The sequence below is a fragment of the Silurus meridionalis genome, chromosome 4, assembly GCF_014805685.1.
Source record: "Silurus meridionalis isolate SWU-2019-XX chromosome 4, ASM1480568v1, whole genome shotgun sequence".
NCBI classification, from domain to species: Eukaryota; Metazoa; Chordata; class Actinopteri; order Siluriformes; family Siluridae; genus Silurus; species Silurus meridionalis.
The window spans coordinates 2547979-2564503 of record NC_060887.1 but is presented as its reverse complement, the minus strand read 5'-3'; the positions used below and the strand labels follow the sequence as shown (position 1 = coordinate 2564503).

Here is a 16525-nt window from a genome sequence, read left to right as displayed (position 1 = left end):
AGTCTACACTGGCTCCCAATCAAATCTCGCATTGATTATAAAATATTACTACTGACGTATAAAGCACTTAACGGTTTGGCACCGCAGTATCTGAGTGAAATTCTGTACCAGTATGATCCTCCACGCCTACTTAGATCAAAAGGTGCTGGCTATCTGTTGGTTCCTCAAATAATGAAGACTACAGCAGGGGGCAGATCTTTCTCTTATAAAGCCCCACAGTTATGGAACAGCCTTCCAATCAGTGTTCGGGACTCGGACACAGTCTCAGTGTTCAAGTCGAGGTTGAAAACATATTTATTTAGTCAAGCCTTTGATCAGTAGATTTTTCTTAAGTAAAGGCACAGATCTGGAGGGAGCATGGATATAGAGTGTTTGGTGAACTGGTATATTTGTATGCTGTCGTCCCCTCACATTCACACGTTCACTCAGGTTTGTTGACGGTGGTGTGGTGGGTCGTCTCTTATCCCAGAGATCCCTCATGTCTGTGTTACCTTCTGGTTCTCCCTTTTAGTTATGCTGCCATAGCGAGTCTTGCCGGAGTCCAAACTGCACAGTGACATTAACTTTCATACACCAATAGTTACACTTAATAATCCATATCCTTCTCTTCCCGTCACCCTCTCTCTCTCTCTCTCTCTCTCTCTCTCTCTCTCTCTCTCTCTTTCGGTCGAGTTAAACATACTCCTGAGGCTCCAGTGACCACTGTTCCTGCCCCTCTCCCCTCCTTGGATCTTCACACTTCTGTGCAGCTCGGGACGGTCTCTCATCAACACCTTGGGTGGTTCCATGTAATTCCGGAGTAGAACGGGTGCTTTGAGGACGGATTGGACTGCAGTTGGTGTCGGTGGTCTGCAGCACTGACTCGGGAGTGCAGTTTGCTTCTGATCATCATCACTGTACCCCACAACATTGTATATCTGCTTCAAATGGACATTTGGTGCAACCCAGATGAGGATGGGTTCCCTCTTGAGTCTGGTTCCTCTCAAGGTTTCTTCCTTATGCCATCTCGGGGAGTTTTTCCTTGCCACAGTTGCTCATCAGGGACAAACATACTTACAAAGAACATATTTATGTTTAATCACCACATTATCTGTGTAAAGCTGCTTTGAGACAATGTTCATTGTTAAAAGCGCTATACAAATAAAAATGAATTGAATTGAATTGAATTACACAATGGAACCAGTTAAGGGACCCTAATGGTGGAATTTATTGCCATCTAACTGGATATGGTTACTTTTTATTTACTTTCATTGTATTTTTTATTTAAAACTTGGCCACCTAGCACATGGGGCTTTTGTCTCTCCTTATTGTTTTACGACCACTTTTGTGTGTGAAGCAGAGGTGATCACAACCACGCTAAGCTCCTGAAATACTAGACATTTGCTGATAATTCAACATGATGATATATTTTCTGTGTTTTAGACCGGATGTTATGTGAAGCACGTTATGTTGTACATCTAAGATCATAAATAACCACAGGGTTAACAAGGCTAAGAATCCCCTATAACTATAACTCAATAATCACGTGTTTAGCATTAACGTTAGCCAAAACTGATTCACAGAAAGCAAAACACGGACGGTGAAATGTAACTGACCAGCTGGCAGAGGATTCTGTCTGGTCTTTAAGCCGTCCTCTAACGCAAATCAAGCAAAGATTTATCCAAAAAGAAAGATTCATTCTCAATTTAGCATTTGTAATTAGCATTAGGCGTATGACTGTGTATCATATGGCTTTTGTATGATTCTTTGACTTAAATACTAAAGATTCTATTAACTCGATCCACAACCCACAACCCATTTAAATACAGTTTATTGTAATAACTATAACTTACACAATAATCGTGTATTTTGAAACATTTCATTCAAATTTTACAAAGTGAACTGAACATGACCTTCAAATGAAGCACGTTAGCTGTCTGAGCTCATTGCAAAATATCACCACATTCCTTAAAATAGTCTTCCCAAAACACACCGTTACATTATACGTTAAGCATTTGTGTAATATATTAAGGGTATTTTTGATAATAAAACTACAAGAAAGTTTGCCTGAACCAGAGAACATCCAGCCCCTTCACTCTTACTGGTAGAGCTGAAACAGGTGCTGAGTTGGGAGACTGCTTGAACCTCTTTTCTGGTTGATAGCTGGTGTGTGGAACCCACTTCTCCTCAGAAGATTCAACTAAATGACTGTTGGAAGACAAAGAAAGAAAGAAAAAATAGCATTGTATATCAAGTACATACTTTTGTAGTAGTATAAAACTTTTTCACACCATTGTGTATATTTATTTGCAGTGTTTTGCTCGTTACTAAAAAATAGTAACTAGTTACAGTTACTCGTTACTTCATTCAAAAAGTAACTCAATTACTTTGTTGATTATTTACACCAATAAGTAATGCGTTACTGTTAAAAGTAACTTTTTAGTTACTTTTTTAAAGAACCTTCTTTAATGTTCCCATTAATGCCCTTTTATGTGTTATGGTCTACAAACACAAAACTGACTTAAACACAAAGTCATTTTTAAACATTATTTTATTAAAGTCAGAGCAGCACAAACTGAATATATCACAAGCATTTCTGAAATAAATAACAAAACAAGCTGAATAATATATTCACAATCAAACACTAAAGTGGCTTCTGCTGTTGTGTTGAGCTCTTAAACATGTTCTTTTTACAGCTGAAGTATGAAAACAGAACACCGGGTTAGCTTCTAGCTTTGTCGAGGCATGTAGATTCTGAAGGAGCTTAAGCAGATTGGAGTTGCTGTTTATCGCAGTAGATACGAGCTTCGAACCAGAAAGACACAGCTTACATTTGACATTTTTTGTCTTTATACTCAACTAAAGTGAAATAATGAGCATATTTCCACTTTGAGAAACTCGTCTTGCTCTCGCCTCGACTTGCCATTACAGACCTGAATAAACGGAGACACGCCCACAGTGCGTCTTCTTCGTGTTTACAGTGGTTCATCCACCAATCCTACAATGCGACGCTGCTGTAAGCTGGTTAGGCTGTAGTCTACACTTCAGCCCAAATTCATTCATTTATAAAAGTAACGGGTAACGCACCATACGGTAATGGTAACGGAGTTACTTTATTTTTACAGTATTGTTACAGTATTAGTTATTGTCAAAAGTAACGCGTTACCGGCACAACACTGTTTATTTGCATGTTTGTCACACTTTAATGTTTCAGATCGTCAAACTAATTTAAATATTAGTAAAAGATACACAAGTGAACACGACATGCAGATTTTAAATGAAGGGGAAACAAAATCCAAAACTACATGGCCCCGTGTGAAAAAGTGTTTGCCCCCCTGTTAAAACTGTGCTAACTTTTTTGTTCACACATGGCAAAAACATGGAACAGTGACCTTCCCAGGAGTGGCCGGCTGACCAAAATTACCCCAAAAGCACAACGACGACTCATCCAAGAGATCACAAAAGACCCCATAACAACATCCAAAGAACTGCAGCCTCACTTGCCTCAGTTAAGGTCAGTGTTCATGACTCCCCATGAGAAAGAGACGGCAAAATGATCTACACGGCAGAGATCTAAGACTGAAACAGCTGCTGAGCAAAAGAACATAAAGGCTCGTCTCAGTTTTGCCAGAAAACATCTTGATGATCCCCAAGACTTTTGGGAAAATACTCGAAAGTTTAACTTTTTGTAAGGTGTGTGTCCCATCACGCCTTGCGTAAAAGTAACACCGCATTTGAGAAAAAGAACATCATACCAACAGTGAAATATGGTGGTGGTAGTGTGATGGTCTGGGGCTGTTTTGCTGCTTCAGGACCTGGAAGACTTGCTGTAATAAATGGATCCATGAATTCTGCTGTTTACTAAAAAATCCTGAAGGAGAATCTGTTTGTGACTTCAAGCTGAAGTGAACTTGGGTTCTGCAGCAGGACAATGATCCAAAACACACCAGCAAGTCCACCTCTGAACGGCTAAGGAAAGAAAAAATGAAGACTTTGGAGTAGCCTAGTCAAAGTCCTGACCTGAATCCTATTGAGATGCTGTGACATGACCTTCAAAAGAAGGTTTGTGCTAAAAACCCTCCAATGTGGCTGAATTACAACAATTCTGCATAGATGAGTGACCAAAATTCCTCCACAGCACTCTAACAGACTCATCACAAGTTATCACAAACGCCTGATTGCAGTTGTTGCTGCTAAGGGCGGCACAACCAAATATTAGGTTTAGGGGGCAATCACTTTTTCACACGGGGCATGTAGTTTTGGATTTTGTTTTTCTCAATAATAAAAACTGCATGTTCACTTGTGTTATCGTTATCGTATCATTCGTTGTTCAATCAGGCTCTTCATCGCTTTCTAAAATAAAGAGTAACTGGGAATCGGACCTTAATTATAATTTCATGGATGAGGAATGGTCCAAGGCCCTTGGTCGTGTACATTCCTCCTCTATATGCGCCCGTCATTCGTTAATACAGTGATCAGTGATGGGTGTCGGCGGCTCCGGCTACTCTTTATCATACTTTTTGGCTTTGCCCAGCCTTGACCTCTTTCTGGACATCAGTTTTTAAATCAATCTCTAAATACTTCATTTTAGATATTAAACCATGTCCCCTAATAGCATTATTTGGACTCAACCCCACAAATCCCTCCTTGTCATCCTTACAATCAAACATGCTCGCCTTTTGTTTAATAGTAGCAAAGAGACTTATATTACTGAACTGGAAGAATCCTCACCCACCCAGTTCTTCTCATTAGATACATGACCTGTCTCAGTTTATTCAAATAGAAAAGATCAGATTTACATTACTTGGTATTACGGAAAAGTTTTACACCACCTGGCAACCATTCTTATCACATAAGAGAAAGAGGAAAAAAAATCCTGTTCTCTTTGTTTAGCCTTTTTGAGCTCTTCCTCTTGCCCCTGACTTCTTGGTAGATGTAGAAAGGAGAAAGAAAAACATATATCTTGGAGAGTGTTCATGTTTTATTAGTGTTTAATGTTTGTTTTTTTTTTTTTTTTTTTTTCTCCTGTTCTTGATGCTCACATTCATGATTGTGATTATATGTATAACTTAGAAAGAGAGAGACCAATTTCTTGTTGTTGGACTAAATTAAACACTGTTCCATTGTCTTTCTCGCCTGAGTGTCTTTCTGTTTGAATGCATCAATAAAAAAGAGTTGGATAATAATAATAATAATAAGAAGAAGAAGCTAAGTGATTTTGAAATGTTTTGCCGGTGTCTATGATGACAGGCGGGTCCATCTAATACACAAACGCCAAGTGTTCAAGGAAAGCAAATAAAAGCAAGACTGCTTCTATGCTAGAAGAACGTGAGTTGTTTTGAACTTCTCAGCAAACCGGTTCATTCTCCTGCTCTACTGCAACTGTGAATGTATGCAAAAGTGCAAACAGTGACCAAGAAGCTTTTCCCTGCGGTAGTTTCTGTAGTGTAGTGGTCATCACGGTCCCTGGTTTGACACCAGGCAGAAACAAGGTTGTGATTTTGAAGCTAGTGTTACATTCTTAGGCCTGTAAACTGTGTTACTCGACAGCATTAGAGAAATGTAGAAAACTTTCTTTTATATTGTTTCTGTAGTGTAGTGCTTTAAGTGTTATTGCTGCTGTTTGAACTACAAAAATGTTCAAACAAGTTAAATGTTCCTTATTTAAAAATATGCAAATGCAGTTATAGGAAAATAAACTATTTTTCTATTTCAATAAAATCTGAATTCAAGAAATTCCTGGAAAAAAATGACTTTGACTTATTTTACACACAGAACTGTGCAGTAAAGCTGAAACTCTACATCTTCAAACTGCATCATGTAACTGAAAAAAAAGGAAAACTTTACAGAAGTGTTTGATTTATAAAATGCTAGCTAGTGATGTACATGCAGCCCCTTTTTACATCATTAGAATTCACAATTACTGTAGGAAAATTATCATCTAAGAAACTCCTGGAACTAACAAGCAAAAAAAATGAACAGGTACTTTAACAAATCTTGTTTAGTAAAACTCCAAATTGTTAAAAACTTTTCACTGACATTCAGAAGTGTAACAATTTTTTCAACAACAAAAACATCTGTAGAGTCTGTAACACACCTTTATCACACCTCTCAGGATTTATGGAAAAGAAACACCTTTATGGAAAAAATAGAGTGAGAGAAAGATTGAGAAAATGAACAACCTGAGATGGATATCAAATTGATACGTTAAATCCAAAAAAGGTGTTCATAAAAACAGAATATTAGCGTTGGAGAAACTCCAGTGTTGATCGTAGCTCCACTGGGTAGTGTGTGTTAAAGCAGTAATAACTGCCAAACATCAGGCAGATGGCGGAGGTGAAGGGCTTCAATGTCAGTTATATATATAATGCAGATACTTGAAACAAATTGGAGGATGGACGCTGCCAATATTGGCAGTAAACAAATAAAAAATGGCTTGATAAAGTAAATAATGTGCCAAATAAAAATATTACATACAAAGGAAAGTAATTATTAAACAATAAGATTGGAAATAAAAGGGAAAATTAAATAATAGTGCTAATTTTAAATTAAAACTGAAAATGATAAATATTGATCTATGTCAATGTATAATAAAATAAGTTGGTAAAGTTTCTTTTTTGGAAGCTGTATTTGGCACAATAATTAATCAAGCCATGTATTTAGTTCTTTTTTATTACCAATTAAGGCAGGATCCATCTTCAATAGTTACATCCATTATAGGATGAATGATCTTACTGGCTGAGCTTCTGAGCTGAAATTTTTAAAACAGCCTCCTATTGCATAATAACAACATTTATTTATTCAGGAAATAATGATGATCACATCATCATTAGACTCATAAAAATTCATATTCTAACCTTAACACCATGTTAACAAGTGTGCCATTGGGTGGTGTGGTGACATTGTTCTATACTCACTATTTTGGGTCCAGGCAGCAACCAGTCTTCGTGCTTGTATGGGCTTTAACACTGGCAGCAAATCGTTTTCTGTGATGTTCTTTAAATCATCTGTGGTTGCCGCACCAAGTGTTTTTAAAGTATCTTCAACGGACTTAACAAGTTGATCAGGAAGGTCCGGAAGCACTCCTGCTATCACATCCCCTATGTTCTTTAGCAGCTGTGATTCAGCCATATCTGTGAAGACACACACACAAAGAGTTTGGTTTCTGGTCCAATGAAATGAAGGCATTCAGTCTGACAAGATGCTGTGCTTCAGTGGAATAATCTGGTAACCATTTTTCACATAAGATGACAATGGCCACAAGTCAATCAGTTCACTGATGAGTCTGCACTCTGTCTTTTTTTACTGAGTACATGTGGTAGTAAGAAATAAATTCAGCATCATAAACTCTCATGAGAAAATGAAGAGCTGAATCATCCTTAACAAAAATCAGCAGAAGTTCACCAAACTCCACTGACTCATCATACTTCATGACAAAAAACTGGCCATTCCTGTAAGCAAGGCCATTGTACTGAACATCTACTGGAATCTTAACCTTCTCACTGTAACTTGCTCACTGTAAAGCTGCAAGTAAAATGCTGAGCCATCTTTTATTTGCAATGCTGGAGGACTGACTGACCCAGCAGAAAGGAAGACCTGGAACATTTGATGTCTCTCTGAAAGAGTCAAGCACAGGTTTTGACATTTTCAGATGCCTTGTGAGCGATACCTGGGCGGGCGCGTTGTAGGTGCGCTGGACCTGGGCAGAGAAACACGCGGAGTTGAGGTGCTGGGAGCGTTAGGTTCAACCCGGGAATTTACATGTGATGAGTGAGCGTCCGCCCGGGATGTTTCCAGCGCCGCTTTTCGCTCTCGCAGCTGGGCATCGAACGAGTTCTCACCTGTGCTCAAAGGCAGACACACATACATAAATACAATATGAAAATAAATAATAATAAATTGGCAATTCACACAACAAACAAATTAAATACATTTTCAGTATACACACACACACAAAGAGTTTGGTTTCTGGTCCAATGAAATGAAGGCATTCAGTCTGACAAGATGCTGTGCTTCAGTGGAATAATCTGGTAACCATTTTTCACATAAGATGACAATGGCCACAAGTCAATCAGTTCACTGATGAGTCTGCACTCTGTCTTTTTTTACTGAGTACATGTGGTAGTAAGAAATAAATTCAGCATCATAAACTCTCATGAGAAAATGAAGAGCTGAATCATCCTTAACAAAAATCAGCAGAAGTTCACCAAACTCCACTGACTCATCATACTTCATGACAAAAAACTGGCCATTCCTGTAAGCAAGGCCATTGTACTGAACATCTACTGGAATCTTAACCTTCTCACTGTAACTTGCTCACTGTAAAGCTGCAAGTAAAATGCTGAGCCATCTTTTATTTGCAATGCTGGAGGACTGACTGACCCAGCAGAAAGGAAGACCTGGAACATTTGATGTCTCTCTGAAAGAGTCAAGCACAGGTTTTGACATTTTCAGATGCCTTGTGAGCGATACCTGGGCGGGCGCGTTGTAGGTGCGCTGGACCTGGGCAGAGAAACACGCGGAGTTGAGGTGCTGGGAGCGTTAGGTTCAACCCGAATTTACATGTGATGAGTGGCGTCCGCCGGGATGTTTCCAGCGCCGCTTTTCTCTCGCAGCTGGGCATCGAACGAGTTCTCACCTGTGCTCAAAGGCAGACACACATACATACACATTTAAATCGCTATCTCTAATCACACTTAATTCCTCCAGGATTAATTACAGGTTGGTGACCTCTAACCTCTCGTGTGGTGCTGATGTTCCTCCTCAGAAGTCCGTCTGCTGTCTGAAGTCTCAGCTCCACCCTCTTCAGATCATCAGACTTCATCAGGGCTGTCAATTAAACACAACCTATGTTTATCTACACTTATGATACCAGGACGAGAAAAACCCTCTGAAGATGTTCTTCTTAAAGGCAGCATTTGTGCTGGTTTAGAAATAAAACTGCATCAAGTCTACCCAACCAACACACTGCTTTTACACCACAAACACAAACACTTTTCTCTTTTCTGATCAGACGAGCTGCCATTTGAGTTCACGGACAATGTTCTTATTCTAACAAATGAAATTATTACAGTATGATTTTTAACCTTCTCACTGTAACTTGCTCACTGTAAAGCTGCAAGTAAAATGCTGAGCCATCTTTTATTTGCAATGCTGGAGGACTGACTGACCCAGCAGAAAGGAAGACCTGGAACATTTGATGTCTCTCTGAAAGAGTCAAGCACAGGTTTTGACATTTTCAGATGCCTTGTGAGCGATACCTGGGCGGGCGCGTTGTAGGTGCGCTGGACCTGGGCAGAGAAACACGCGGAGTTGAGGTGCTGGGAGCGTTAGGTTCAACCCGGGAATTTACATGTGATGAGTGAGCGTCCGCCCGGGATGTTTCCAGCGCCGCTTTTCGCTCTCGCAGCTGGGCATCGAACGAGTTCTCACCTGTGCTCAAAGGCAGACACACATACATAAATACAATATGAAAATAAATAATAATAAATTGGCAATTCACACAACAAACAAATTAAATACATTTTTCAGTATACACACACACACACACACACACACACACACACACATACACATTTAAATCGCTATCTCTCTAATCACACTTAATTCCTCCAGGATTAATTACAGGTTGGTGACCTCTAACCTCTCGTGTGGTGCTGATGTTCCTCCTCAGAAGTCCGTCTGCTGTCTGAAGTCTCAGTTCCACCCTCTTCAGATCATCAGACTTCATCAGGGCTGTCAATTAAACACAACCTATGTTTATCTACACTTATGATACCAGGACGAGAAAAAACCCTCTGAAGATGTTCTTCTTAAAGGCAGCATTTGTGCTGGTTTAGAAATAAAACTGCATCAAGTCTACCCAACCAACACACTGCTTTTTACACCACAAACACAAACACTTTTCTCTTTTCTGATCAGACGAGCTGCCATTTGAGTTCACGGACAATGTTCTTATTCTAACAAATGAAATTATTACAGTATGATTTTAACCCATATTGATTATTGCTCATTTTTAAAAGCCCTCTGTAACCAGCCAAAAATATGCCGAGCCAAGCGATTAGATCAGACATAAACAATAATATTTCAAATCAATTTTCAAGCGAAATGATTTCATAAAATAACTATGCTGTCACTTTTACTCAGCTCTTCTATTATTATTACTCAAGTAGTAGAAAATCTACTGCCCACTGGATCCTGTTTGGTCCAGATCTTCCAGTGGAGTCTAAATCTAGTGTGCAGCCAACAGCTCACCTGCTCAGTAATGAAGTTGTTCCCATCCACGGTTTCAGGAAGAAAATCAGCCCAGCTCAGTTTAGAGTCCTCCATAAGACCTCCACTTCCTTTTGGCTCTAAAGTGAAGAGAAACACAGCAATGACTTGAACACAAAAGAACCTTTTTCAACTAGTATGACAAAACACTTTCCTTTTTTCAGTTATGTGGTCACGTGTGATCTGGTTTCGCTCCAGCGTGGTCTCCACACCCACCCGAACAACAACGTACAGCATCCCGCCCTGGTCCAGTTCCTCCACGCAATGCGAGGCCTCCTGCACACGAACCCACCACGATTATGTGACGCAGTAACAAGATAATAACCAATGTGTATGGAGCGTTTCTCCATTTCCTCCTCTGATAGCGCAGGCTTGTTTGTAGTCGAGTCTGGCACTGCGTCCAGTTTTACTGAAACACAAGAGACATGATGTGTCATGACTAAAAATGCTCATGCATTAAACTGAATTTAGTTTCAAGAACAACACCTACAATCACAACCTGCTTTGAATTTTTTCACAACATGAACACAGGAGAGAGCTGAAAAAGGACACAGACTACATTCACTACAGACTCACCTGATGCTCCGGATGTGGCTCTAGCGCTAGTTTCTCCATCGCAGCCGTTCTTCCAGTTCCGCCGTCGTCCCCCGAAATTCGATCCCACTGCATACTTCCGGTATTACTGCGTGTGTGGAGACCGAGGCTTTTTATTTTCTGATGCTCATTTTTAGGTTTCTTTGACTAACCCATAACGCTGTTGCAAACAAAAATAAAAAAGCAGGAGTTTTGGAAACCTGTCTGTGCTTATATGATTTCTGTTGTAACTGGAGTTAGTGAGCTCTCCCTTCACCCAGACTCAACACGCTACAACGGCTTGTATCTAAACAGTAGCCGACCAAGTAAGTCATTGTTCACTGTCTTCCTCCTTCCTTTCACAGCTACAGTGGTACTTTGACCTACGAGTGCATTAATGTACGAGTTTTCCGAGGTATGAGCGGTCACCACGCTCATTTTCCACCACTTGGTCCAGTTGCTGGGATTTGAGGTGGAAAGTGTGAGGATAATCAGAATTAGGAAAAACAGATTGCACACATGAGTAAAAAATAGTGGAAAAGGGAAATGGTAATACAGGTAAATATAAGGAGGAAGACTGGTGAGCTATTAGCCAGAAGAATCTGCTTCCTCTATGAATGTGTGTGACTGTTACCTGCAGAGGCATAGGGACGGAAAAGACATTTCCCACTGGCAGAGTGGGCTTCCGACTCCTGCCAGCTTCTGATATGATCTCCTCCATGATGTCCTTGCTGTCCTGGTTAGGATCTCGGACAACGATCTTAATGGGAAATAAATAGCACATGATCAGAGATAAATAGATTCATTACTCAGTATATAAACCAGTACTGAAACAAAGAGTAAGCACACGCACCGTTTTCCTCTTCCTCTTGGTAGATGGATGTTGCTGCAGTGGAGGGACCATTGGGAATGGAGTCTGGTTGTACACGGCCTGATCATTATAGTAGAACATCCCTGCAGCAGACACTAATAAGAACAGTATCAGTTTCAATTAAAGACCAACATGTGAGGATCATAACATCCTACAAGAAAACCAGGCTTTTTGTAAGGATGACTGGAAAGGCATGATGAACTTACCATTTGTTGGGGTAGTAGGTCCAGGAGTAGAGTGTAGCATGTATTGAATCCTGTGGGATGGACTGAGTACTGCTGAGGAGGCACCACATGTACTGGAGCACTGTAATAATACTGTAACACAAACAGCATATACGTTTCGCATAAAAATCACAAAAATGCTAAAGCTATTTGAAGGTTAACGTAAACAGTATTTGAAACCTGCAGCTATAAAAGGACACACAGGGACAAATTCAAAGCACCAGGGCACACATGACCCTGACCTTTCCCACAACTACATCGAACAACCTCCAAGTCTCTACCTTGTCCCTGTGTGCCTCATTACATATAGCACAGTTAGGTATGGTAATGTAGGTGAAGTAATGTGGGTGAGAGAAACTCAGGCAATGCAGGAGGGAAAGACAGGGCAGAGTGAGGGAGGAAGTGCAGGCCAGACAGGGGTGGGATTTTAAAGTCAGGCTAGGAAAGGTAGGTAGAACGTATTTCCTGATTAGCACACATTAGCATACAGATATCATTTTGGTTCAAACTCAGTAATGATTTCGTTCAAATAGAGTTCATAGAGTAAGTAGTTTAATTGATTTGTACAATTCTGATATACTTCATGAATAACCTTCACTCTGTTTAATCAAATCAGAGCCGTGTCCTTTTAGAGCGGTTGCCAGTTGCGCTCATACTCCTCTATATGGACATTTTTACAATCTGATTTTAGTAGTCAGTTATGTTTTATAGATCGTTCTGAACCATAATCAGGTCCCCAATAATAGCACAGATTGGATACCACTTTTCATTCATTCCTCTTTGTTTAGTTCCCTTAAAGACAGAGTAAGTGATCAAGGGGTTTACAAAATGAGCCGTTTGGCTGCCGTAAGTAAAATCTAAATGAACAGTGTGTTTAGGTGATGAGGAAGTGATGGGCTTTAGTTTATTCTGTGTGAAAAACAGTGTGTGTTTGAACTGTACATTACCAGCATTTGTTCTTCTGGAGAACTCGCAGTCATGTTCACCACCACAGGAACGTAGGTCACCCAATACTGTTGATTAGAACAACATGAAAATGTCTGTCACTACATTTGACATCATATTTAATGTTCTCTCTGATACTTGCTCAATACAGATCTACAACATATACAGAATATATATTTGTCAATATTTAGTGTAATTGAAGAAATGAGGATGGATATTTCTGTATGTTGTTGCAGTTTTAAAGTGAACATTCCTACTGCAGTAAACAAAAGAGTTAATGATCCACTTCTTTCTCTTCTGTTATCTTCTCTATCATTAGAAGAGAAAATGCATCCAAGTCTTTCTACTTTCTCCATGTGTTCCAGCTTCTCCTTCATTTCAGCAATCTGCTTAGTTTTCTTGATCTTCTGGTTTGAAAAACTCTCTCAACCTTCTGAAGAGCTCCATGTTTATGCCTCTTTACTCACAAGCAAAACCTTGGAAATGAGAGAAACAGAGTCCCAATTATAGACGTTGCCTTACTGTGACGTCACAGGCAGATGCCCGCCCTCCGTCTGTGACGTAACCCGGTCTCTTAACCTGACACTATGCGCATGCGCACATTACAGAGGTAAAGAGCGGATAAAATATCATGTCTTCACAGCTTTTCTGTTGTTCCTGAGAGAAGAGCGATATTACAGTCATAAATAAGATAAAACGGCTGTAAACTGTGTATAAAGCGAGTGAATCCGAGTTGAGAACCGGAAGTTGACCGGAGTGACTCTATGAATGTTGCAGAATCATAAATGACCAGTAGGTGGCAGTGTGATGTGTATTAGAGCTCACTGTCACAGCAGGTCATTAATAGCGAGGACAAGACACACAGCAGTTTGGGATTCTTTTATTGACTTTATTGATTAATTGATTTGGAGTATGATTGTGTTTCTGATCAAAGTAAGTTCATGTGTATGGAGTAAAACAACCTGTACATTTCTCACTTCCAGACAGTATTATGAGATGTTCATCTGCTGGAAGTTCATGTTTAATGCTGCATGTTTTATAGGATTTATGAGCTGGAATAAATGTCCAAACATCTTAAATCAACACTGAGTGATTTTTTGGTAGATATTAGATCTTTTACATATTATTAATTTTTATATCTGTGATTTAAATACACATTTATAAATATAAAGGCTTTTAGTGTATATTAGAGATTAGAACATAAACCACACAAATTAAATACATTTTCAGTATACACACACACACACACACACACACACACACACACACACACACACACACACACACACACACACACACACACACACACACACACACACACACACACACACACACACACACACACACACACACACACACACACACACAGCCTGGAGGATTATGGAGAGATTTTAATGAAAATAATAGCATAGAAAATAAATGTGTAATTCATTATTTAAAATATGCAAATGCAGTTATAGGAAAATAAACTATTTTTATTTTCTCACCATCGCTGCTGATGTTCTAAGATTATTCTAACGCACTTGTTTTCACGTCTGGTCTCAACAACGGCCTTCGATTCAATAGTAGACTTACAATGTTTGCATGTTACTATGACAGCATGACATTTGACTATGACGTTTCATTGGTGGATTAAAAAGATTGTTGCACCAATCAGGGATGCTACGTCACAGAGATGGTGACGGCGCGACTCTACATGAGCTCCTGTAGTGTTTCTCTGTAGAAACACACACCCGGGTTAGAGGCGGCGCCCCTGCTGGACTTTTGTTCGGTAAGCTTTCCGGTCTATTGATCATTGCTGTTTGTTTCTCCACCTCCTCTTCACCTGGCATCCGTATCAGATCTCGAATCGGCCCATTTATTATTCCTTTCAGAAAATATACAGAAAAAATGCAGGTCACAAAGTCATTCCAATTGTGAACACCACATCAGCTTAGATAACGTCTCATGTTAAAAGTCCACCGCCAAATCTTTCAATCGGACAGATTTGATCTGGAATGACAGGATCGCGGGTACCTGCACAGCGACATCGAGAACACGAGCACCAGGAAAACAGCGAGTGTGCAGGTTACCTTTGTCTCCGGTAGCGTGGACATGCCGGACGATGGAATCTCCAAGAATCACAGTATGACGTTTTGGCTCGCGGAGAGGGGCGAAGCGGTTCTCGGTCGAGATCTCGAAGGCCGGTGGTGGTGGCGGGGGAGACGTCCTCGACCGGGGCTTGGCTCGTGTCTTCCGCTGCTGCAGCATCCAGGGTCCGTGGTGCACCGGTGCCGGAGTGAACAATACCTGGGCGGGCCGTGTTGTAGGTGCGCTGGACCTGGGCAGAGAGACACGCGGAGTTGAGGTGCTGGGAGCGTTAGGTTCAACCCGGGAATTTACCTGGGAAGAGTGAGCGTCCGCCCGGGATGTTTCCAGCGCCGCTTTCCGCTCTCACAGCTGGGCATCGAACGAGTTCTCACCTGTGCTCAAAGGCAGACACACAGCCGGCATAGTGCTTATAATAGCAGATAGAGTTAAGATACAGAGATGTGATAAAGTGAGAGGAATGAATATAGTCAACACTAGTGATAGTCCAGTTAACTAACTACAGGCACAAGACAGGAAGACAAAAACTATTTAGGATTATTAAAAGAGGAAAAAGGAGATAAATAGTAAAGTTTGTTTAAAAACACAGATATCATTTTGGTTCAAACTCAGTAATGATTTCGTTCAAATAGAGTTCATAGAGTAAGTAGTTTAATTGATTTGTACAATTCTGATATACTTCATGAATAACCTTCACTCTGTTTAATCAAATCAGAGCCGTGTCCTTTTAGAGCGGTTGCCAGTTGCGCTCATACTCCTCTATATGGACATTTTTACAATCTGATTTTAGTAGTCAGTTATGTTTTATAGATCGTTCTGAACCATAATCAGGTCCCCAATAATAGCACAGATTGGATACCACTTTTCATTCATTCCTCTTTGTTTAGTTCCCTTAAAGACAGAGTAAGTGATCAAGGGGTTTACAAAATGAGCCGTTTGGCTGCCGTAAGTAAAATCTAAATGAACAGTGTGTTTAGGTGATGAGGAAGTGATGGGCTTTAGTTTATTCTGTGTGAAAAACAGTGTGTGTTTGAACTGTACATTACCAGCATTTGTTCTTCTGGAGAACTCGCAGTCATGTTCACCACCACAGGAACGTAGGTCACCCAATACTGTTGATTAGAACAACATGAAAATGTCTGTCACTACATTTGACATCATATTTAATGTTCTCTCTGATACTTGCTCAATACAGATCTACAACATATACAGAATATATATTTGTCAATATTTAGTGTAATTGAAGAAATGAGGATGGATATTTCTGTATGTTGTTGCAGTTTTAAAGTGAACATTCCTACTGCAGTAAACAAAAGAGTTAATGATCCACTTCTTTCTCTTCTTTTCTCATTCCATGAGAAGTGAGAAAACTCAGGAGAAATGTAAAGGAACAATGAAGCAGGAAAAAAAAAAAAAAAAAGGTTTGGAAAAGCCAAAGCTTCACATCTACAGTATGTAGAGAGACGATGAGACACAAGTTGATGCTGTAGATACTGTAGATTTATTTATTTTCTCACCATCGCTGCTGATGTTCTAAGATTATTCTAACGCACTTGTTTTCACGTCTGGTCTC

The 16525-nt window shown here is 40.0% G+C and overlaps 2 protein-coding genes and 1 long non-coding RNA gene across 8 annotated transcripts in view; 1 reads left to right on the top strand and 2 right to left on the bottom strand.

Moving 5' to 3' along the window:
• The window catches only part of LOC124384641 (eukaryotic translation initiation factor 4 gamma 3-like), a 271327-nt gene that overhangs the window by 46222 nt on the left and 208580 nt on the right, over positions 1-16525 (top strand). The gene's annotated exons all lie outside the window — the stretch shown is intronic.
• LOC124384764 lies at positions 1277-7583 on the bottom strand. Its single transcript, XR_006925578.1, has 3 exons — positions 7559-7583; positions 6897-7112; positions 1277-2187 (listed from the first exon to the last, which is right to left on the bottom strand). It is a non-coding gene; the product is annotated as an uncharacterized LOC124384764 (long non-coding RNA).
• LOC124384636 (eukaryotic translation initiation factor 4 gamma 3-like) lies at positions 9255-15393 on the bottom strand. Of its 5 annotated transcripts, none has more exons than XR_006925430.1 (9): positions 14937-15393; positions 12867-12932; positions 11678-11710; positions 11459-11584; positions 10828-11005; positions 10468-10660; positions 10234-10331; positions 9623-9714; positions 9255-9411 (listed from the first exon to the last, which is right to left on the bottom strand). XR_006925430.1 is itself a non-coding variant. In XM_046847657.1 (9 exons), exons 1-6 carry the CDS (start codon positions 15112-15114, stop codon positions 10658-10660), a joined length of 558 nt encoding a protein of 185 aa, XP_046703613.1. In that variant the 5' UTR covers positions 15115-15393; the 3' UTR covers positions 9255-9411; positions 9623-9714; positions 10234-10331; positions 10468-10657. The 5 variants fall into 5 exon arrangements, 4 of the variants coding, with proteins under 4 accessions (XP_046703613.1, XP_046703614.1, XP_046703617.1 ...); XM_046847657.1 differs by having other exon boundaries at positions 10828-10933; positions 11459-11585; positions 11678-11755; XM_046847658.1 differs by having other exon boundaries at positions 10828-10933; positions 11459-11585.

Coding starts and splice junctions, on each gene's coding strand:
- LOC124384636 (XM_046847657.1), bottom strand. CDS start 15,114: ATGCTGCAGCAGCGGAAGACACGAGCCAAGCCCCGGTCGAGGACGTCT. Junction 11,586..11,677: donor CCAAGAGGAAGAGGAAAACG/GTGCGTGTGCTT, acceptor ATTTCCCATTAA/GATCGTTGTCCGAGATCCTA. Junction 10,934..11,458: donor CCGTCCCTATGCCTCTGCAG/GTAACAGTCACA, acceptor CCACACACGCAG/TAATACCGGAAGTATGCAGT.